We start from the raw sequence: 22,883 nt of genomic DNA, 5'->3' as shown, positions 1-22,883 counted from the left end.
TTCTCTCAGAACTAGAGGATGTTAAGTATACCCATTCACAAATAAGTCCCTAGATACCTTAATTTACTTGAAAGCAACCACATCTCTACAAATTGCTAGGAAAGCTTCATAAATAACCCCTGTATGAGCTACATGTAGGGATTACAAGCACTTTATGGCTGCTACCTTCCTCCATAACCTTGGCTTCTCCCTAGTTTTTGATAATTTCTAACAAGAGTAGTGGCAGAGAATACTATGATTCAGAGATACAGAAGCTATACTCCTCCACCCATGCCCTTTATATCACTCAATTTGTAACTCTCTTGAAATTTTATATATCTGGGTAATTGATTATGACATTCTTTTCTTACAGGCTGCCCAAGTAATGGTTGGTTTGATCCACTGTGCTCTGGGATATTTCTGGATACAGTTATATATCAGAGAATTTGATTCAATTTCAATAGATTACCTGCCTATAACCTTGCTATCAGGATACCCATTTTGGGCATTCTTGTTTGTGAGTAAATTATCTCAATAATGATCATTCATTCATTTATTCAATGTATTTTGCTATCGTCCATGGTCAGGCAATAATGTAGAGATACCAACTGTGAAAACATACAACTCCTACTGTCAAGAAATTCATTCTTGTATCTACTGAAGCTATTTTGAGATGATAAATTTATTTATAAAATTTTTCCATACAAAGATTTTATTTAGTTGAATAAATGTTAGAGCCAAGGAATGGTAAGCTTTCCAAAGGGCATTTTATTTTTTTATTTTTAAAGATTTTATTTATTTATTCATGAGAGACACAGAGAGAAGCAGAGACATAGGTGGAGAGAGAAGCAGACTCCATGCAGGGAGCCCAATGTTGGACTTGATCCCAGGACTCCAGGATCCCGACCTGAGCCAAAGACAGACATGCAACCACTAAGCCACCCAGGCATCCCTCCAAAGGGCATTTTAGATATGTAGTAAATGTTTATTTATAAGACTCATGTTTGCTAATAATATAGGCAAGCTGAGAAAGAGAGCTTAAGAGTTGGGGCAATAAAAGAGACTTTGAAAAGCAATCTGATAAAAAAGAAAAGAAGGAGCAGGGAGCCATTGACCCAAGAGGAATTTGGAAGAATTCACTAAGGATTTCTAAAGGATGTATATTGTCTTATAGCATGAAGTAAAATATTCCACCACCTTCCATTTTCCTACAGACTTCTCAAAAATATCTGCCTATCTCACAAAAATATTTTTCAGTCACTTGGCAAATATTCGCTACCTAATAGGGGGGCCAGGCTCTGTTTTAAGTATTTTAGTTATGGTAGTGAATAAAACAGACCAAGATCCGTACCCTTATAAAGCTCACTTTCTAGTAAAGATAATGTATTAAAAGATGAAAAATACTGTGGGGAAAAATAATGTAGAGAAGGATAAGAAGGTATAAAGTTGCAATTTTTATAGGATATTCAAGCTTCCTTGAGAAAAGGCATTTGAACAAAGACTTGAAGTAGTTGAAGTGATAAGCTACAAGGGATGTCTGAAAAAAGAATATACAAGGAGAGCAGACTCTAGGCTGAGAGCAAGCCTTATTGAAAAAATAGCCAGTCTGGATGGAGCGAATTGGGCTAAGAGAAATTGTAGGAAAAGAGATCAGCTATATGATAGGAAGTATGTTAATCTAAGAACTTGTAGTCATTCTATGTACTATTACTTTGAGTAACACTGAGAGCCATTGCAAGGCGTTGAACAGAGGAAATGATATGATCTAACTTAAGTAAGAACCATTAAAAGATCATGAAGGAGCAAAAGATCAAGCAAGGAGCCTTTAAAAGATTTGATTATGGTTATGCAGGTGAGAGAGTATAGTGGTTCAAACCAGAGAGATAGTAAAAGAAAAAGTTGATTCTGGATGTATTTTTATATTAGAACCCCAAAAATTTCCTGATGGCTTGGATATGGGATGTGACAGGGAGAAGGAAATAAAGGAGACTTCAAAATAGTGGGTCAAGCAATTAAAAGAATGGACTTATGACTTATCATTGACTAAGATGGGCAAGGCTAGGAGTTTAAAGAGGCTGGAATTTCATGTGTTAAATTTAGGGCATGTTGGGTTTGAAATCCCTTTTAGACATCTTAGATGTCTTCGACATTAGAGATACCAAGTATCCTGCTTATACATAGGAGTATGGAGTTTGGGAAAGAAGTATAAATGTAAGGTCATTGGCATACGTATTTAATGAAATGACACAAGATAAAATTAGCAAGAATTTATCTCATTTGTATAGGTAGAGAGAAGGGCTATGGCCTGATTTCTGGGGGCATGTCCAGCATTAGGAATTAAGATTGAAGAAGAGGAACAGGCAAAGAAAATTGAGGAGTAAAACAAGAGAGTATACTATCCTGGAAGCCCAACTGAAGAAGGCAGAGTTGAGGAGGGAGCAGTCAAATCTCAAAGACTATAAATAGGTGAAGTTAGATGAGATACCATCTAAAATTGCCATTGGCTTTTGCAACATTGAGATCATGAGTGACCTCCATGAGGAGAGGTGGAGCTGAGAACCTGATTGAAATAACTTTTTAAAAGAATCAGAAGACAGAGCAAGTTTAGAGAACTTTTTTTTTATTGGAGTTCAGTGTGCCAACATATAGCATAACATGCTGTGCTCATCCCGCCAAGTGCCCCCCTCATTGCCCATCACCCAGTCACCTCCACCCCCCGCCCACCTCCCCTTCCACTACCCCTTGTTCATTTCCCAGAGTTAGGTGTCTCTCATGGTTTGTCACCCCCACTGATATTTTGACTCATTTTCTCTCCTTTCCCTGTATTCCCTTTCACTAATTTTCATATTCCCCAAATGAATGGAGACCATATAATGTTAGTCCTTTTCTGATTGACTTATTTCACTCAGCATAATACCCTCCAGGTCCCTCCACATCGAAGCAAATAGTGCGTATTTGTCGTTTCTAATGGCTGAGTAATACTCCATTGTATACATAAACCACATCTTCTTTATCCATTCATCTTTCGATGGACACTGAGGCTCCTTACACAGTTTGGCTATTGTGGACATTGCTGCTATAAACATTGGGTTTCATTGAATTTTCCTGAGAAATAAAAAGAAAAATAATGTGGCGTTAGCTGACAGAGCAAGTACAGTATGTTTTTGTTCCGACACAGTGATTAACTGAGTCTGTCTTCCTAGCTATGGCAGTAATCCAATAGGAGACTGAGAGCACTGGGCACGCAATGTGGTGAGGCACATTTGAGTTACATATACTTACCTGCCCTATTATTATGCTACCACACAGTAAGAAAGCCACCCCAAGCTAGGAGTCAAAAGGGAGCACAAGTTCTGTGTAGTCCTTCAACCATTCAGTGACCCATACTACAATTTCACTGAACTAAAATTACTCCTGACCTCAGCCAATTATGTAATGTTATTATCCCTAGTGTCTTTATCTACCAATTATTTCTGTTTATTAATTTTTAGACCTAATGCATACATTTATGCAAGTCATCTAAATTCAACTTTGAACTGAGGGGGTTTAAATAAATCAAGAGGCAAAAGAACATATGTGTAATTTTTTTCAACATATTTGAGAGTTATTATGGAAACATGGACCATAGGTACTTAAAGCGGCTGGCCATAAACAACTGGGAGAAATGAGGGAGGCTTTTCAGAGGGAAGTGTACTTGCTCTGAAGAACAGGTCCTTTTCAGTAGCAATTTCTCCTCCTAGAGCTGCTCATCCCCCAAGTTTTGATGCTTATTGTCAACTTAAATATCACCTTATCTGAAAGACCTTTTGACAAAACTCTTAAAATTCACCCCTAAGTTATCCTCTATCATTGTACCATTTTATTTTCTTCATATTTTGATAAGACATGAAAATCTCTGATGTGTCAAAGGCCCTGTGTTTTTGAGGAAGAAACATGCACTGCTGCCCTCATTTCTGACTATGGATAGTCTTTTTTGATGCCATAGAAAGGTTGCATGCATACATGCAGTTTGTACCAATGAAAAAAATCCATTCTTGATGCACAACTACGGGTAACAACTATCTTTTTAAAATGTATTTATTTTTAATTCACATATACTTAACATAGAGTGTTATATTAGTTTCAGGTGCACAATATAATGACTCAACAATTCTATACATCACTCACTGCTCATCACAATAAATGTACTTCTAATCCTCTTCACCTATTTCACCCACTCCCTTATCCACCTCTCCTCTGGTAACCGCCAGTTCTCTATAGCGGAGTCTGTTTTTTTGTTTGTCTGTTTTCTTCTTTGTTCATTCTTAAATTCCACATGTGAGTGAAATCATATGGTATTTGTTTCTCTAACTGACTTATTTTGCTTTGTGTAATACCCTCTAGATCCATCCATGTGTTGCAAGTAGAAAGATTTCATTTTTTGAATGGCTGAGTAATAATATATATATATATATATCCATTCATCTATGGTTGAACACTTGGATTTCTTCCATATTTTGGCTATTGTGAATAATGCTGCAATAAACATAGGGGTGCATATATCTTTTCAAATTAGTATTTTCATTGTCTTTGGATAAATACCCAATAGTGTAATTATTGGATCATATGCTAATTCTATTTTAATTTTTTGAGGAACCTATGTACTGTATTCCACAGTAGCTGCACCAACTTGCATTCCCACCAGCAGTGCATGAGGGTTCCTTTTCCTCCATACCCTCGCCAATGCTTGCTATTTCTTGTGGTTTTTTTCTTTTAACCATTCTAACAAGTGTGAGGTGATATCTCATTGTGATCTTGATTTGTGTTTCCCTAATGATGAGTGATGTTGAGCATCTTTTCATGTCTGTTGGCCACCTGTATTCCTTTAGGAAAATGTCTGTTCATGTCTTCTGCCAATTTTTAATTGGATTATTTGTTTTTTGGTGTTGAGTTGTATAAGTTCATTATATATTTTGGATATTAACTCCTTACTGGATATGTCATTTACAAATATCTTCTCCCATTCAGTAGGCTGTCTTTTCATTTTATTGATGGTTTCCTTCACTGTGCAAAAGCTTTTCAAAAACAACTGTCTTTCCAACCAATGTCAGAAAATAATAAAATATTCAGGATAGGTGATTTTTGGGTGTGATTCTTACATTTCAAAAATTAAACTGCAGATTAAATGTTTTTTGAATGCTATTTTCTGTTAAAATAGTTTTCAGTAGCATTCTATTAAACACTCATGTGGGTGGACCCACTAAATTATAATAATGTGTATTTTCATGCACTCAACAAGAAGTTCCTTTTTTTTTAACATACCAAGTCTTTTATTATGGAAGCTTTCAGACATTGATAAACAGAATAGTATATTGCCCCCTTGGTACTCATTACCCAGTTTAGACAATTAGCAGCTCATAGTTAGTCTTGCTTCATCCATACTTCCATGCACTTTCTTTATTTTACTCGGATTATTTTGAAGCAATTCCTAGACATTACATAATTTTATTTGCAAATATTTCAGTATGCATCTCTAAGATAAGGACTCTTAAATTAAAATACAGATAACTTGCAAGGAGTGGATGGAACTAGAGGGTATTAGGCTAGGTGAAATAAGTCAGTCAGAGAAAGACAAATACCATGTGATTTTACTCATATGTGGAATTTAAGAAACAAAACAGATAAACATAAGTGAAGGGAAGAAAAAATAAAATAAGATGAAAACAGAGAGGAAAGCAAACCTTAAGAGACTCTTAACTCTAGGGAACAAACTGAGGGTCGCTGTAAGGGAAAGGGGTAAGGGGATGGGATAATTGGGTGATGGACATTAAGTAGAGCACTTGATGTAATGAGCACTTAGTGTTATATGCAACTGGTGAATCACTAAGTTCTATCCCTGAGACTAATAATACAATATATATTAACTAAATTGAATTTAATTTTTTAAAAGAAATCAATAAGAAGTTCTTAAATGAAACCAATAAAATTGTATCTACCCTCCATGCCATGAAATCACGTTAAAAATATTACTTTAGGGATCCCTGGGTGGCGCAGCGGTTTGGCGCCTGCCTTTGGCCCAGGGCGCGATCCTGGAGACCCGGGATCGAATCCCACATTGGGCTCCCGGTGCATGGAGCCTGCTTCTCCCTCTGCCTGTGTCTCTGCCTCTCTCTCTCTCTCTGTGACTATCATAAATAAAAAAAAAATATTACTTTATTCCATCCTATGGAAGTACACAAATATACAAGTATAACATTAACCCAATAATGGTTTCCTCCTCCCAATGCTTTAATAGAAAACCGTGGATTTATTACTAGGTGATTTTTCCAGAGGTTACCATAGAACTACAATAGGAATCTTGGTGTTTCAGAAAAATTATTTTCAAAGTTAAATTGTTCTTTAGCTAAAAAAAGAGGAAGGAAATGAAAGGAAAAGAAAAAAAAGAAAAGAAAAGAAAAAGAAAAAGAAAAGGAGAAAGAGAGAAATAAATTAACTCCAATTCCTCAAGAAGAGGATTTTTTAAAAATATTAAAAGCTACATTACTCTTTGAGGAATCTAAAAAATAATTGAGGCAAAAGTGGGGAGAGAGCCCTAACTTATTTCAATGAATCTGATACCTGTAGCTCTCTTATGTATAATGGAAAATTTGACTGGTTTGGCTCCCTGGTTCTGGGAAATTTCCCAAGAAATAAGAGTGTCTTTGTTATTCCTGGGCCCCTTGCACCATACCTGAGTGTTCAGGAGCTGGCTGTTGCAGAAAGACCAACCACAGATAGGTAATGAAACTCCATAATGAAACTATGGAAACTGAGGCTCAGATAGGTTTTGGTTGGTGATATACATTGATATGCCAGGAGGATGATACATGCTGAGGATATGGAAGCTTCATGCTTAGACCATTCTAGACCTATGCATTTCTTCATTTGGCTGGTCTTGATTTGTTGATAAAATTATAAGTATAGCACTTTCCTGGGTTCTAGGAGTCATTCTAGCAAATTATCAAATCTGAGATGGATAGTGGGAAAGCTTATATTTGTAGCCAGTTGGTCAGAAGTCCAGGGGGCCTGGAAATCCCCAAGTTTATGGCTGGTGACTGAAGTGAATGTAGTTTTACTGGGAACTGTGCTCTTAACCTGTGAAGTCTGAGCTAACTCTGGGAAGTTGGCATTAAAATGGCATCACACTCACAAAGCAGAGACCACCAGGACACTGCCAGAGAAGTGAAGGAGCTGGAGGCACAGGAAACCTTTAGGAATTTTAGACATTCAGGGATTTCATCTCACACCTCATCAAATATATTTAAATGTTCTCATATCCCCATATTAAATATAATTCTGTTTTGAAAAATTAAAAGGCTTCTTGTGATTCTGTTTTTGGAAAGTTATCTACAAATAACTCATTTAATTTGTTATTAATTATACCTCCTCAGTTATCATTGTGGAAATCTCAAGAAGTGAAAAAAAAATCTAACTTATTATAAGTTATTTTCAAATGTAGTAAAGTTGTTATGGATCTGAAATTTACTAATTAATGAAGTTGACATTATGTTACATATTATAGACCTTTCATTAAACTTGTTATTAATTTTTTAAAAGTGTTATTGAAGCTGTCAGAGGAATCTCTTGGGTGATAACAAAGATGCTTATGTGTGCCTCTTTTTGTTCTCAGTTTGTCATATCAGGAATTTTTGCAATAGAAGCAGAGAAGACATCTTCCCCAAAATTGGTAAGAATAATTGAAGCTATTTCAAAGATAAAAATTTAACTTGTCAAAGACAAGGATACCACTAAGAAGAGATATCATTGCCTCTTAAACAGTAGAAATGTATTCAAAATACTAAAATGTAAAATATTGCTTTACAATACTTTACAATATTTTTAAATGGATGTACTCCAACAAAAATCTTTGTTAATTTAATAAAATATTAAAATAACACAGAATGCTTGAAGCAAACCAGGAAATCAGAAGTGGAAATTTAAATATGATATGTCATTTCTTTCAAGTTAAATGTCAAATATGATAGATAAAGTGTAAATGGATACTTTGAAGCAGTGAGAGAGAAAAATATGTGATTAGAACAATAAGTTAAGATTTTTTTAAATGACTTCTATGTACCAGATGACTCACTTAGAGTGACTTAGATGCCTCACTTCTTTTAAATGACTTTTCAAATGACTTCTATGTACCAGATGCCTCACTTAGAGTTTTTGTATATATTTCACAACAAACCCTATCAGGGTGGTTAATAGCATACATTCATTGTATAGATAAGGAAACTGAGATACCAAGAGTATCAGCAACTGTCTCTAAAGACCTAGATTTATTTTTTCAATTTTTTTATTTAAATTCAATTTAGTTAATATGTATTGTATTATTAGTCTCAAAGGTAGAGTTTAGAGACTCATCAGTCTTATATAACACCCAGTGTTTATTACATCATGTGCCCTCCTTAATGACCATCACCCCATCCCCCCCACACCTCCCCTCCAGCAGCCCTCAGTTAATAGTTAGAGCTTAGAGTTAAGAGCCTCTTATGGTTTGCTTCCCTCTCTGTTTTCATCTTATTTTATTTTTCCTTCCCTTCACCTATGTTTATCTGTTTTGTTTCTTAAATTCTACATATGAGTGAAATCACATAGTATTTGTCTTTCTCTGACTGATTTATTTCACTTACCATAATATGGTCTAGTTCCATCCAAGTCATTGGAAATGACAAGATTTCATTCTTTCTCATTTTTGATAGCTGAGTAACATTTATTTAGATATATATATATAAATATATTTAATTAATATTATTATATTAATCCTTTAATATTATTATTATATCCTTTATTTATATCTATAAATCCCATTTATTTATATATATATCCTTCTTTATCCTTTCATCTGTCATTGGACATCTCAGCTCCTTCCATATTTTGGCTATTGTGGACACTGCTATAATGTATAATAATGTATAATAATGTGTGACATTATTATAAATAATGGAGTGCATGTGCCCCTTCAAAACACACTGTGAAAACAAACAAACAAGCAAAAAACACTGTGTATCCTTTGGATAAATACCTAGTAGTGCAATCCTGGGCTGTAAAGTAGTTCTATTTTTAACTTCTTGAGGAACCTCCACACTGTTTTCCAGAGTGGCTGTAAAGTTTACCTTCCCACCAACAGTGCAAGAGGGTTCCCCCTTCTCTACATCCTCACCAACATCTGTTGTTTCCTGACTTGTTCATTTGAGCCATTCTGACTGGTATGAGGTGGTATCTCATTGTGGTTTTGATTTGTATTTCCCTAATCCTGAGTGATGTTGAACATTTTTTTCATGTGCCTTTTGGCCATTTATATGTCTTCTTTTTTTAATTTATTGTTTAAATTGGAGTTCAATTTGCCAACACATAGCATATCACCCAGTGCTCATCCCATCAAGGGACCCCCTCAGTGCTCATCACCCAGTCACTGTTCATGTTTTCTGCCCATTTCTTGACTGAATTATTTTATTTTGGGGTGTTGAGTTGGATAAGTTCTTTATAGGTCTTGGATATGAGCCCTTTAACTGATAGGTAGATCATTTGCTGATATCTTCTCCCAATTCCATAGGTTGCTTTTTAGTTTTGTTGACTGTTTCTTTTGCTGTGCAGAAGATTTTTATCATGATGAAGTCCCAATAGTTCATTTTTGCTTTTGTTTCCCCTGCCTTTGGAGAGCGGTCTAACAAGAAGTTGCTGTGGCCAAGGCCAAAGAGGTTGCTGCCTGTGTTCTCCTCTAGTATTTTGATGGATTCTTGTCTCACATTTAAGTCTTTCATCCATTTGGGGTTTATTTTTGTGTATGTGTAAAAGAATGGTCCAATTTCATTCTTTTGCATGTGGCTGTCCAATTTTCCCAACACCATTTATTGATGAAAAGACTGTCTTCTTTCCATTGGATATTCTTTCCTGCTTTGTCAAAGATTGGTTGACCATAGAGTTGAGGGTCCATTTCTGGGTTCTCTATTCTGTTTCATTGATCTATGTGTCTGTTTTTGCGCCAGTACCACACTGTCTTGATGATCACAACTTTGTAGTACAGCTTGAAGTCTGGAATAGTAATGCCTCCAGTTTTGGTTTTCTTTTTCAACATTACTTTGGCTATTCAGGATATTTTCTGGTTCCATACAAATTTTAGGTATGTTCCAGCTCTGTGAAAAATGTCGTTGGTATTTTAATAGGGATTGCATTGAAAGTGTAGATTGCTTTGGGTAGCACAGAAATTTTAACAATATTTGTTAAAGCCAAAAGCATGGAATGTTTTTCCATTTCTTCATGAATTCCTCAATTTCTTTCATTAGTATTTATATTTTTTTAAGAGTTTACTTATTTATTTAAGAGAGAGAGAGAGCAGGAGCAGGAGGGAGGGGCAGAGAGAGAGAGAGGGATAAGCAACCCAAGGACCCTGGGATCATGACCTAAACCAACCAACTAAGCCACTCAGGTGCCTCAAGTGTTTCATAGTTTTCAGAGTACAGATTCTTTGCCTCTTTGGTTAGATTTATTTTTTTAAGATTTTATTTATTTATTCATGCGAGACACAGAGAGAGAGGCAGAGACATGGGCAGAGGGAGAAGCAGGCTCCCTATGGAGAGCCTGATGTGAGACTCAATCCCAGGACCCCAGGATCATGACCTGAGCCGAAGGCAAATTGCTCAACCACTGAGCCAGCCAGGTGCCACAGATTAAATTTATTCCTAAGTATCTTATTTGGTGCAATTATAAATGGGATCAGTTTCTTGATTTCTCTTACTTCTATTTCATTGTTAGTGCATTGATAGAAATGCAACTCATTTCTGTGCATTGATTTTATATCCTGTGACTTTGCTGAATTCCTGTATCAGTTCTAGCAATTTTTTGGTAGACTCTTTTGGGTTTTCTACATAGTGTATCATGTCATCTTTGAAGAGTGAGTTTGACTTCTTTGCTGATTTGGATGTCTTTTATTTCTTTTTGTTGTCTGATTGCTGAGGCTAGGATTTCTAGTACTATGTTGAATAACAGTGGTGAGAGTGGACATCCCTCTCATGTTCCTGACCTTGGGGGAAAAGCTCTCAGTTTTTCCTCATTGAGGAGTATATTCACTGTGGGTCTCTAGTATATCATTTTTATGATATTGAGGTAGGTTCCCTCTATCCCTATACAGTGGAGAGTTTTTATCAGGAAAAGATACTGTATTTTGTCAAATGCTTTTTCTGCATCTATTGAGAGGATCATATGGTTCTTGTCCTTTCTTTTATTAATGTGGTGTATTATGTTGATTGATTTGCAGATGTTGAAGTCCTGCAGCCCAGGACTATATCCCATTTGGTCATGGTAAATAATTCTCTTAATGTACTATTAGATACTATTAGATAATATCTTGGTGAGAATTTTTGCATCCATGTTTGTCAGGGATATTGATCTATAATTCTCTTTTTTAGTTGGGCCTTTTTCTGGTTTTAGAAGCAAGGTAATGCTGGCTTCATAGAATGAGTTTGGAAGTTTTCCTTCCATTTCAATTTTTTGGAACAGTTTCAGAAGAATAGGTGTTAGTTCTTCTTTAAAAGTTTGGTAAAATTCCCCTGGGAAGCCACTTGGCCCTGGACTCTTGCTTATTGGGAGATTTTTTATTATCAATTTAATTTCTTTGTTGGGTATGGGTCCATTCAGTTTTTATACTTCTTCCTGTGTCAGGTTTGGTAGTTTATGGGTTTCTAGGAATTTATCCATTTCTTCCAAATTACCTACTTTGCTGTTATATAATTGCTCACAATATTCTCTTATAATTGCTTGTATTTCTTCAGTGTTGGTTGTGATCTCTCCTCTTCCATTCATAATTTTATTTATGTGGGTCATTCCTCTTTTCTTTTTGGTAATTCTGGTTAGGAGTTTATCAATCATTAATTTTTTCAAAGAAATGACTCCTAGTTTCATTGATCTGTTCTACTATTTTGTATTTATCTACTATTTTGTATTATCATTGATTTCTGCTCTAACCTTTTCATTTACTTCCATGTACTTTCTTAATTTTGCTTTAATTTCCTGGTTGACACATTCATTCTTTAGTAGGATGTTCCTTAACTTCCACGTATTTGTAGTACTTCCAATTTTTTCTTGTGGTTGACTTCAAGTTTCAAAGTATTGTGGTCTGAAACTATGCATTGTATGATATCAATCTTTTTGTCCCAGTTGAGACCTGGTTTTTGGCCCAGTATGTGACCTATTCTGGAGAATATTCCATGTGCACTTGAGAAGAATGTGTATTTTGCTGTTTTAGGATGAAATGTTTTGAATATATCTGTTAAGTCCAGCTGGTCCAGTGTGTCATTCAAAGTCCTTATTTCCCTGTGGATCTTTTGCTAAGATGATCTGTCCACTGCTATGAGTGGGGTGTTAAAGTCCTCTGCTATTATTGTATTATTATCAATGAGTTCCTGATTTGTTATTAATTGGTTTATATATTTGGCTGCTCCCAAGTTAGGAGCATAAATATTTACAATTATTAGATCTTCTCGTTGGGTAGACCCTTTTATTATGATATGGTGTCCTTCTTCATCTCTTATTACAGTCTTTGGTTTAAAATCTAATTAGTCTGATATAAGAATGTCTTCTCCAGCTTTGTTTTGGTGTCCATTAGCATGATAAATGATTCTCCACACCTTTAATTTCAAGCTGGAGGTTTCTTTGGGTCTAAAATGAGTCTCTTGTAAGCAACATATCGATGGGTCTTGGTTTGTTTTAGGGTTTTTTGTATTTTTCTTATTAAAGTTTGATTTGCCAACATATAGTATAATACCCAGTGCTCATCCCATCGGTCTTGTTTTTTTATCCATTCTTATACCCTATGTCTTTTGATGGGAGCATTTAGTCCATTTGCATTCAGAGTAATTATTGAAGTCTGTATGAATTTAGTAGCATTGTTATTACCTGTAAAGTCGCTGTTCCTGTAGATTGTCTCTGAAAGAACTAGATTTATTTATTTTTATTTTTTAAAAAGATTTTATTTATTTATTCATGAGAGACACAGAGAAAGAGGCAATGGAAGAAGCAGGCTTCATGCAGGGAGCCCAATGCGAGACTCAATCCTGGGACTGCAGGATCATGCCCTGAGCCAAAGGCAGGCGCCCAACCACTGAGCCAGCCAGGTGTCCCATGAAAGAACTAGATTTAGATGTAGATTGTGAAACAGTTGAAATCTGAACCCAGACAATTTAGCTCAGAATCCAAAATTACTTAGAAGATATGACAAGAAGAACAAATGCTGAGGCCATGAAGGTTGAAGGAAGGGACAAGGGGGAATAAGAAGAGAGAAGGTTTAGGATAAGTTAATATGCAATCCTTCCATGAGCCCAGAAAACAAAGTAGAGTAACACATCCTATTTATTTAGACATATCCACTTATCTACCCATTGTTTTTTTTCATTTCTTCTTGTATTTCAGAATTTCAATTTGGAATTCCTTTCTATCTGGCTGAGAAACTCCCCTTAGTATTTTTTCTTTCAGCAGAAACATTAGTCTGAAAACAACCTTACACTGCTTTTTATGAAGTTTCTGTGAGCCTTAGCTTTGCACCTTTTGTCATGATGCATCAGTTTTTACCACAATAGTTTTACAATGTTCCCTTTACCTTCAGCTTTCAACAAATTTATTATGATGTACCTAGATGTATTTTGTTTTGTATTCATCTTATCTGGGATTAGCCAAATGTATGTACCTATAAAGGGTTGAATCTGAATTGATACTTTCATCAACTTTGGAAAATTGTTGGCCTTTTTCTCTTCAAATATTGCTTTTGCCAGATTGCCTTCCCCTGCTCTACTTTTGGGACTCCAGCTAGATGTAGGTTAAATATTTTCACTATGCCCACATGTTTTTCACATTTTTCCCTTTTTCTTTTATTATTTTTTCTCAATCTACCTTTATTTCATCATTTTCTATTGCCCTTCCCTCCAAATAATTGATGCTGTTTGTTGTTGTGTCTAATAGGCAGTTATGAAGTTCTCTCTTTTAGTTATTATATTCCTCAAATCTAGAGCTTCCATTCAATTCTGTTTTTAGAGTCTAATCCTCCCATTAAATTCTCTATCTGTTCATCTGTCTGCTCCATTCATCCCTATTTTCTTGAACATATTAATAATAGCTATTTAAAAACTTGTATCAATAATTCCAATAACTGGATCACTTATGAGACTATTTGTATTGGCTTTTCTAGCCTTTTAAAAAATATGATTCTTTTAATTTGCTTAGTAATTTTTTATTGAGTGCCAGAAATTGTGTATAGAAAAGTACAGCAATGTCAATGTCCAGTAGTTTCAGAAAGGGTTTGCCTGTTCCTCCCTTCAGCTGATAAACCAGATCTGAGTTTGAATAGCAGTATGGATAAGAATCCATGTACCTCTTATTCATCTTCCACTTGTGGCATAGAACCCTCTAGGCCTTGCAATTGAGAACCTGATGTTTACAAGAAACCACCCCATAGCAGTCCTGATCCATGTTTCCTCAGCACAATTACTTGGCAAAAAAAAAACCCTGCCCTGCTTTTCAGAGCTTTCTTCTTATTTAACCTACTGACCAGCAAAACTTCAAAATCTGACTAGCATCTTAAAAAAATAATTAGTCATATAGCTGGCTCATTTCTTTGGTTCTCCCTTTTCCACAGAAGCTTGTCTCCTCTGCTTTACAATTTTATCTTTCCAGCTCTCCAAGAACACCAAAAGTTATGATGATTCCTCCCTCCCATAGCAATAACCTTCTGCTCAGACAAAATCTGAAATCTCAACCTCTTGTCCAGACAAATGCTCCCAAGGAAAAATTATCTGTAGAACATCTGTGTATCTCTCTGTGGTCTTCTTTTTCAGGATTCTTGGCCCCTGTTTATTGATCAGTGATTTAGCACTGATGCTTTTCTCATGCTTTTATGTAGATTAAATACTTGTGGTATTGTATCCTGTTTTTCTAGCTGTTGTCTGAAGGAACATTAGCCTGCCATAGCTTTTTCATCATACCAAAAGTATAAATCTTCTTAGTGTTTTGAGGTCCATAGTATCTTATTTTTTTATATTTCTGATATTATTTTGTTTTCTCTTTTTCTTAGTCAATCACACTGTGATTACATTAAGTTTATTATCTTAAAGAACCACATTTCGGGTTTTTAATCCTCTCTCATATGTTTGTTTTCTATGGCATTACTTTCTACTTTGTCTTTATATTTCCTTCCCTATTTTCTCTGGATTTTATTTGCTATTTTTATAGCTTCATCAGATGGATACTTCATCAGATCTGTTGCATCTCTCAAAATTTAATATGTGGTAATTTCAGCATTATTCAATTAAAATATTTTATCATTTCCAATGTAATTTTTCCCAAAAGTATTACTTTTTTGTTTGACTAACAAGTGTTTTCTGAAACTCAGTAATTTTTGTTTTCAAGCTGTTAAATTGAAATTTAGCACAAATACAGAAAACATACAAAACATAAATATCCATATCAAAGAATTATCAGAGTGAATGCCCAAGGAACTCCCTTTTGAATCAAACATATCAGAAACCCCCTTCATCCTCCTCTTTTAGAAACTTTACCTTCTCTTCTTTCTAAAGGTAAATATTATATGACTTACTAAATTGTGGTATATAAATACAACACTGCTGTATTGCAACATAAAGGAATAAACAATAGTGACCACACTACAATAAGAATGAATCTGACAGTGTTGAATGAATGAAACCAAAAAGAAAATAATTAATACACATTGTATTTATATATGTATAATTAATTGTAATTATATTTAAAAACTTAGTACTCACAGTATAATTCTTTTTATTTTATTGTATTTTATTTATTTTTATAAATTTATTTTTATTGGTGTTCAATTTGCCATCATATAGAATAACACCCAGTGCTCAGCGAGTCAAGTGCCCACCTCAGTGCCCGTCGCCCAGTCACCCCCACCCCCCTCCCACTTCCCCTTCCACCACCCCTAGTTCATTTCCCAGAGTTAGCAGTCTTTCATGTTCTGTATCCCTTTCTGATACTTCCCACTCATTTTTTCTCCTTTCCCCTTTATTCCCTTTCACTATTTTTTATATTCCCCAAATGAATGAGACCATATAATGTTTGTCCTTCTCCAATTGACATAATACCCTCCAGTTCCATCCACGTCGAAGCAAATGGTGGGTATTTGTTGTTTCTAATGGCTGAGTAATATTCCATTGTATACATAAACCACATCTTCTTTATCCATTCATCTTTCGATGGACACCGAGGCTCCTTCCACAGATTGGCTATTGTCACAGTATAATTCTTAAAGTTCAAAATTTACCTCATTGTGAAAAATGGAAAACTTTACATGATTTTTAAAATTTCATTTGAGGCACCTGGGTATCTCAGTCACTTAAACAGCTGAGTCTTGATTTCAGCTCAGGTCTTGATATCAATGTCATAAGTTCAATCCTTGCATTGGTATTCACATTGGGTATGGACCTACTTTCTAAAAAAATGTCATTTTACATGTATGGGTTTAAATAATTTATTTATTTTGTTTTTCCTATAATGAAGTCATATTGTTTTTTGTTTATTTCACATTTTTATTTAAATTCCAGTTAGCTAACATTTGGTTCAATATTCATTTTAGGAGTAGAATTTAGTTATTCATCACCTACATACAACACCCAGTGCTCATCACAAGTGCTCAGGTTTAATTTATTTAGAATGTTATGTCATTGATGATGAAAATAAAGAAGAATGTCATATATGAAGGTATACATAAATGAATATAAATTCCAAATATACAAAGAAATTGAAAAACACACAAATAATGTATAGGCTGAAATAGAGGTAGAGGGAAGTAGTCTAGGGTCTTTGCATTGTCTAGACAAATATTTAAGTACCAAGCACTATTATGCTTTAGCTTTTAAGAATTTTGTATTGATGGGGAATCCCTGGGTGGCTCAGCAGTTTAGCACTTGCCTTTGGCTGAGGGCGTGATCCTGGAGTCCCGGGATCAGGTCCCACATTGGGCTCCCTGCATGGGGCTTGCTTCTCCCTCTGCCTGTGTCTCTACCTCTCTCTGTGTGTGTGTGTGTGTGTGTGTGTGTGTCTCATAAATAAATAAAATCCTTTAAAAAAAAGAATTTTGTATTGAAGGAGTGAATGAAATGAATGCATGCAAAATTTAAAAAATATTCAGTCCTATTTAGATCCTGGTAAATTTGGAGATTAGGGAACCCATAGAGTAACCTGATATTCTGGAAAAGTCAGAAATTATAATAAATCATCCACTTTGACACACTTGCCAGTACTGCAAACTAACTTCATTCCAACTTATTTGTACCACATATGACTGGTTGACATTTTGTGTCTTTTCCAGCTGAAGTACACAATAAGGGTAAACACCCACAGTTCTGTCCTTGCAATAATTGGCCTGTTTCTAATTGGACTTGAAATTATATTATCTTTAATGAAACAAGTAAAAATTGTATGGATACAGGTAAGTACAAGATTTTCTAATTTTTTTCACAGAGACACTTTAAGTTTGTAAATGAGCTGAGAATATTTTGGTGTCAGACAAATGTAGAGGTGATAGAAATTATTAATTCACATTTGGCATGATCACAAATATGGATTCAAACCACTAAATAGATTTCTAAACCTATTACCACCAAAAATTCAAGAAATCAAATAAAGGACATTACATAAAGTAAAATAATTAATGTCTATATCAATAAGATTCAGATGAAGGGTACTGAAGACAGAAAGACCTTAAATAAATGGATATCTTAGAAGGATAGATGAGAGATTGACAGGTTCATTGACTCAATGTCCTAGATATCTATTCTCCCTAGTACCTGTTACAATGGCTGGAAATTAATAGATGTCTAATAAATGTTAATTAGACGAATGGATGTTCTTTATTAAACATTCCTCTGATAGTATTCCCAGATTAGCATATAAAACATTCCTGAGAACTGATAATTAGAAGTTCTCTGGACACAATAAGTCAATAAATCCCAAGTCCCCTGATATGCCAAAAATTCACCTTTTCTTGACACAGCACTAACATTCTAAACTAAATATACAAGATGCATAAGTTGAAATGGAAGAAAGGCCAACAGATTGATCATTGGTTCAATTTGCATGGGATTCCAAGTTTCCTAAAGTTATGGAAGTATTTGTATTAGTATGCTAGCACTTGAGAATTTCAAAGATCTGGTGAAATTAGACAAAAAAGGGAAGTCTGATTCTTTTTCAGCAAATTTTCAAGATGACAAGATAGTCAAGCCAAATAGTCACAGTCCAGGATTTTTACTATCATAAATATTGTTAGCCTTTTTGTCATCTTAGGGCTTGATTTACATTTTATGACACCATGTATATCACATGCTTTAAGGAGTAGGAATAAGTCCCTAAGAATTCTACCTGGGCCTATCAAGTGTTTATAATTCTTTTTCAGTGTCCTGCTAACATATGTGTCAGTTCAGTACCTACACAGAGGTTCTGTTTTTACAGGTAATAGGAATAAATAAGAACATTTTTTAAAATACATGACTGACCACCTGGCCAATAAGTATCAGAGGGTATGACTTGTGTGGGCACAAACACAAAAGTATGGAGCAGAGATATAGAGCATGGTGCACTCAGAGGTCAGCCTGCCACACCCTTTGTAAGTTCATTTTGTTAGCCATTGTGCCTGAACCCTACCAAGAAAATTACAAGCAGGAATGTTTTGAGGTCTGGTGGCTTTTTGTGCCTAAAACTATTATAGAGGTATTGTAAGAACTGAAACCCTGTAGGAGAAGAGAGAGCATAGGAAAACCTGTAGTATGAGTTGTCAGATTTTTACCCCTTAGAGCCTTCTTTCACAACTGATAATGGAGCATGCCATACCAGAAGTCATAATGTGTGTTCTCAGTTGCTAGCATCACCATTTGTGCATCATAGATTCATTCCCAAGTGTCAGAAGTCTAAGACTTAAGTAAATATATTGTTCAGGGCTGGTGGGTCAGACTAGCAAGTTCTTAGGCTACAACAACCACAGTCTTTTCCTTATGGCAGACCAATTCAGAAACTACGGGGTCTCCCTTCCTTTTCTCCCACAAGGCTTCCCTATGAAAATTTGCCCACATTATCCCCAGCAACCAGCTCTCTTTACTAAAAGCTACCAAAACAAGCAACTTTTGTTGAGCACTCTGAACTTATTCTCCTACAGAAGCCATTTAAGTGTTCAAAAAAGAATTAAAAAAAAAAAAAAAGAATCAGAGGGCTGCCTGGGTGGCTCAGCAGTTAAGCGTCTGCCTCTGGCTCAGGGAGTGATCCCCAGGTCCCAAGATCAAGTCTGCATCAGGCTTCCTGCATGGAGCCTGCCTCTTCCTCTGCCTATGTCTCTGCCTCACTCTCTCTGTCTCTCATGGATAAACTTTAGTTTATCTAAGGATGGCTACCCCTGCTTTCTTTTGAGGACCATTTGATGGTACATGGTTCTCCAACCTTTTATTTTCAGGCTGTAGGTGTCCTTCTGTCTAAAATGAGTCTCTTGTAGACAGCAAATAGATGGGTCCTGCTTTTTTATCCAGTCTGAAACCCTGAGCCTTTTGATGGGGTCGTTAAGCCCATTCACGTTCAGAGTTACTATTGACAGATATGAGTTTAGTATCATCATGATACCTATTCAGTCCCTGTGGATTGTTCCATTGCACTTCCTCTTAGGAATTTTAAGAGTCTCCCTTAAAATTTCTTGCAGAGCTGGTTTGGTGGTCACATATTCTTTCAGCTCCTGCCTATCTTGGAAGCTCTTTATCTCTCCTTCTCTTCTGAATGAGAGCCTTGCCGGATAAAGTATTCTTGGCTGCATGTTCTTCTCTTTTAGGACCCTGAATATATCCTGCCAGCCCTTTCTGGCCTGCCAGGTCTCTGTGGAGAAGTCTGCTGTTAATCTAATATTTCTCCCCATAAAAGTCAGAGATTTCTTGTCTCTTGCTGCTTTAAGGATCTTCTTTATCTTTGGAATTTGCAAGCTTCACTATTAAATGTCTAGGTGTTGAATGGTTTTTATTGATTTTAGGGGGGGATCTCTCTATTTCCTGGATCTGAATGCCTGTTTCCCTTCCCAGATTAGAAAAGTTTTCAGCTATGATTTGTTCAAATACATATTCTGGACCTCTCCCTTTTGGCGCCCTCAGGAACTCCAATTAAATGTAAATTTTCTTTCTGAAGCTGTCATTTAATTCCCTTAATCTATCCTCATGATCTTTTAATTGTTTGTCTCTTTTTTCCTCAGTTTCCCTCTTTGCCATCAACTTGTCTTCTACGTCACTCACTCGTTCTTCTACCTCATTAACCCTCCTTGTTAGGACCTCTAGTTTGGATTGCATCTCATTTAATTGATTTTTAATTTCTGCCTGATTAGATCTAAATTATGCAGTCATGAAGTCTCTTGAGTCCTTTATGCTTTTTTTCTAGAGCCACCAGTAGCTTTATAATAGTGCTTCTGAATTGGTTTTCTGACATTGAATTGTAATCCAGATTTTGTAACTCTGTGGGAGAGAAGACTATTTCTGATTCTTTCTTTTGAGGTGAGTTTTTCCTTCTAGTCATTTTTCTCAGTGCAGAGTGGCCACAAACAAGTTGTATGGAAAAGGAGAAAAAGAAAGAAGAGAAAAAAGAAAAGAGAAAAAAAGGGGGGGGGGGGAAGGAAGGAAAAAAAAGAACAACAACAGTGGCGGCAGCAAGCTCTCCAGCCCTGGAGTCAGCTCCTGCGGTAACGACCAGAGCTCTCAGTCTGCAGGGGCCTGGAGGCTCCGGGGCGGGGCCACTGATCTGCTCAGCTCGGGGCAGGAGCGTCCTTGCTGTCCTGGGCCCTCCCGGCCTCTGCCTGTCCCAGGGGGGAGGCCGGATCCTGGGCTGTGTCCCGGTGCCCTGTGCTCCGGGGCCTGCACTGTTGGAATCGCTCCTGGCCCCGCATCCCGCTCCGGGCAGAGCTGCCACCCGAGCCCCTCCGAGCTGCTCCCGGGTCCAGCCATGCGCTCGCTGCAGCCCTTAAGGAGCTCAGCCGCGGGGTGTGGCGCACTCTCCCCAGGGCGCAGGTGTCTGTTACTGCCCCCTGGGAACCTGAGGGCATCCCCGGCCCTCCTGGGATCCTGCTCCAACTCCCTGTGAGCCCCTTTCCGCCCGGGAAGGTTGGTGCAGCTCCTGCTTCTCCCGGTCGGGGCTCTCCTGTCCTGGGGACACTCGCCCCAGCCGTAGCCCGGCTCCTCACGGGGCCTCTCCCCCTTGGATGCTTTTTGTTTCTTTATTTCTTTCTTCCTCGTCTTCCTACCTGGATAGAAGCGTGAACTCTTCTCACTGTAGCATTCCAGCTGTTCTCTCTTTAAATATATATTTTTTAATTTTTATTTATTTATGATAGTCACAGAGAGAGAGAGAGAGGCAGAGACACAGGCAGAGGGATAAGCAGGCTCCATGCACCGGGAGCCCGACGTGGGATTCGATCCCGGGTCTCCAGGATCACGCCCTGGGCCAAAGGCAGGCGCCAAACCGCTGCGCCACCCAGGGATCCCTGTTCTCTCTTTAAATCTCAGGCCGAATTCGTAGATTTTCAGGATGATTTGAAGGTTATCTAGGTAATTTGGTGGGGACAGGTGACTTGGGGACCCTACTCTTCAGCCATCTTGCCCCGCCTTTCTCTGTCTCTCATGAATAAGTAAATAAAATCTTTTAAAAAAAGTCAGAAAATATCAGTAACTCACTGGATCTTTCTAGACAAAGAAAGAGCAGCAGCTTCTCTTGACAACAACAGTTTCAGTTTCTTTTCTTTCTCCATAGGCACACAACTACATATTTTTACATTAAATTTGACTGAAGATGTGTATATAATACATGTAATAAATTATAAATTAATTACTTACTTTTTAATATTCTATTTATCCTATTCCACATAGGATTTGAAATATGTAAATAATATGTGTAGTAATATAATTAAAATAAGTTTAAAATGAGTATTAAGGAAATGTATATTAGCCTACATTGCTGTAATAGACATACATGTTAGTTTGAACCATATAAAATTGCTGATATTAGACTGTTTCTGATCTACAAAAATGTCAGTTTCAAGTGATTCAATTCAATATATTAAGCTAATCCAATATATGCAATTTGTTACATGCTCATTGTGAAATCATTATGAAAATGATAATGTAAATAAGTAGGTTTTGGATCCTCCAAATTACCAAAATCAAACCCCAAATTTTTGCTCTAAGCTTTCTGATGAAGAAAGTGAAAAGAAAACTCAATCATTACATGATTATAATGATCTTTCAGGCAGAAATACTTTGGTGTGTCATAGATAAAGTGATTCTTAGAATAGTACTTTGCTCTGAAATCAATTGCTTGTGTAGTTTGGTATAATAGACCATATGTCATGAAGTGGACCAGCATGTAAACTTCATGAAGGCTACTGTGGTGTTTGCCTCAAATAATGCTGCATCCTCAATATCTAGGACAGGACTTGGTACAAAAAAGGCATTCATTATAGATATGTTAGCTGTATACTAGTTGTAAATAGTCAACATTCTTTCAGTAAAGGCTAGAGCAGCTTCCATAAATCTATTTCTTATTTAAAAAAAAAAAAACGTTTAAGGAACTACTAGAGAAAATCTGTAAGAACCATTTCTATAAAGAGCCAAGAAATTGTGAACCAAGAATGGTGCTTCTTAATGGTCTTGTTTAATCAAGAGACACAGGCTATATCAGGGAAATACAAATCAAAAAACCACAATGAGATACCACCTCACATCAGTGAGAATGGGGAAAATTAACAAGGCAGGAAACCACAAATGTTGGAGACGATGTGGAGAAAGGGGAACCCTCCTGCACTGTTGGTGGGAATGTGAAGTGGTGCAGCCACTCTGGAAAACTGTGTGGAG

General features: G+C 36.5%; 1 protein-coding gene across 4 annotated transcripts in view; it reads left to right on the top strand.

Annotated features, from left to right (window-relative positions):
• Window positions 1–22,883, top strand: part of LOC102154218 (membrane-spanning 4-domains subfamily A member 12-like) — a 31,163-nt gene that overhangs the window by 3,574 nt on the left and 4,706 nt on the right. For 3 of the 4 annotated variants that reach the window (XM_038564444.1, XM_038564442.1, XM_038564443.1), the window contains exons 3-5: window positions 353–496; window positions 7,628–7,684; window positions 17,333–17,452. In XM_038564444.1, the coding sequence (XP_038420372.1) occupies window positions 353–496; window positions 7,628–7,684; window positions 17,333–17,452 (321 nt within the window). The remainder of the gene's footprint in view (window positions 1–352; window positions 497–7,627; window positions 7,685–17,332; window positions 17,453–22,883) is intronic. The other variant, XM_038564445.1, reaches the window with a different exon arrangement.

The sequence above is a fragment of the Canis lupus genome, chromosome 18 (genome assembly GCF_011100685.1).
Source record: "Canis lupus familiaris isolate Mischka breed German Shepherd chromosome 18, alternate assembly UU_Cfam_GSD_1.0, whole genome shotgun sequence".
NCBI classification, from domain to species: domain Eukaryota; kingdom Metazoa; phylum Chordata; class Mammalia; order Carnivora; family Canidae; genus Canis; species Canis lupus.
Note: the sequence above shows the minus strand (reverse complement) of the source record. Positions and strands in the feature narration are given on the sequence as shown.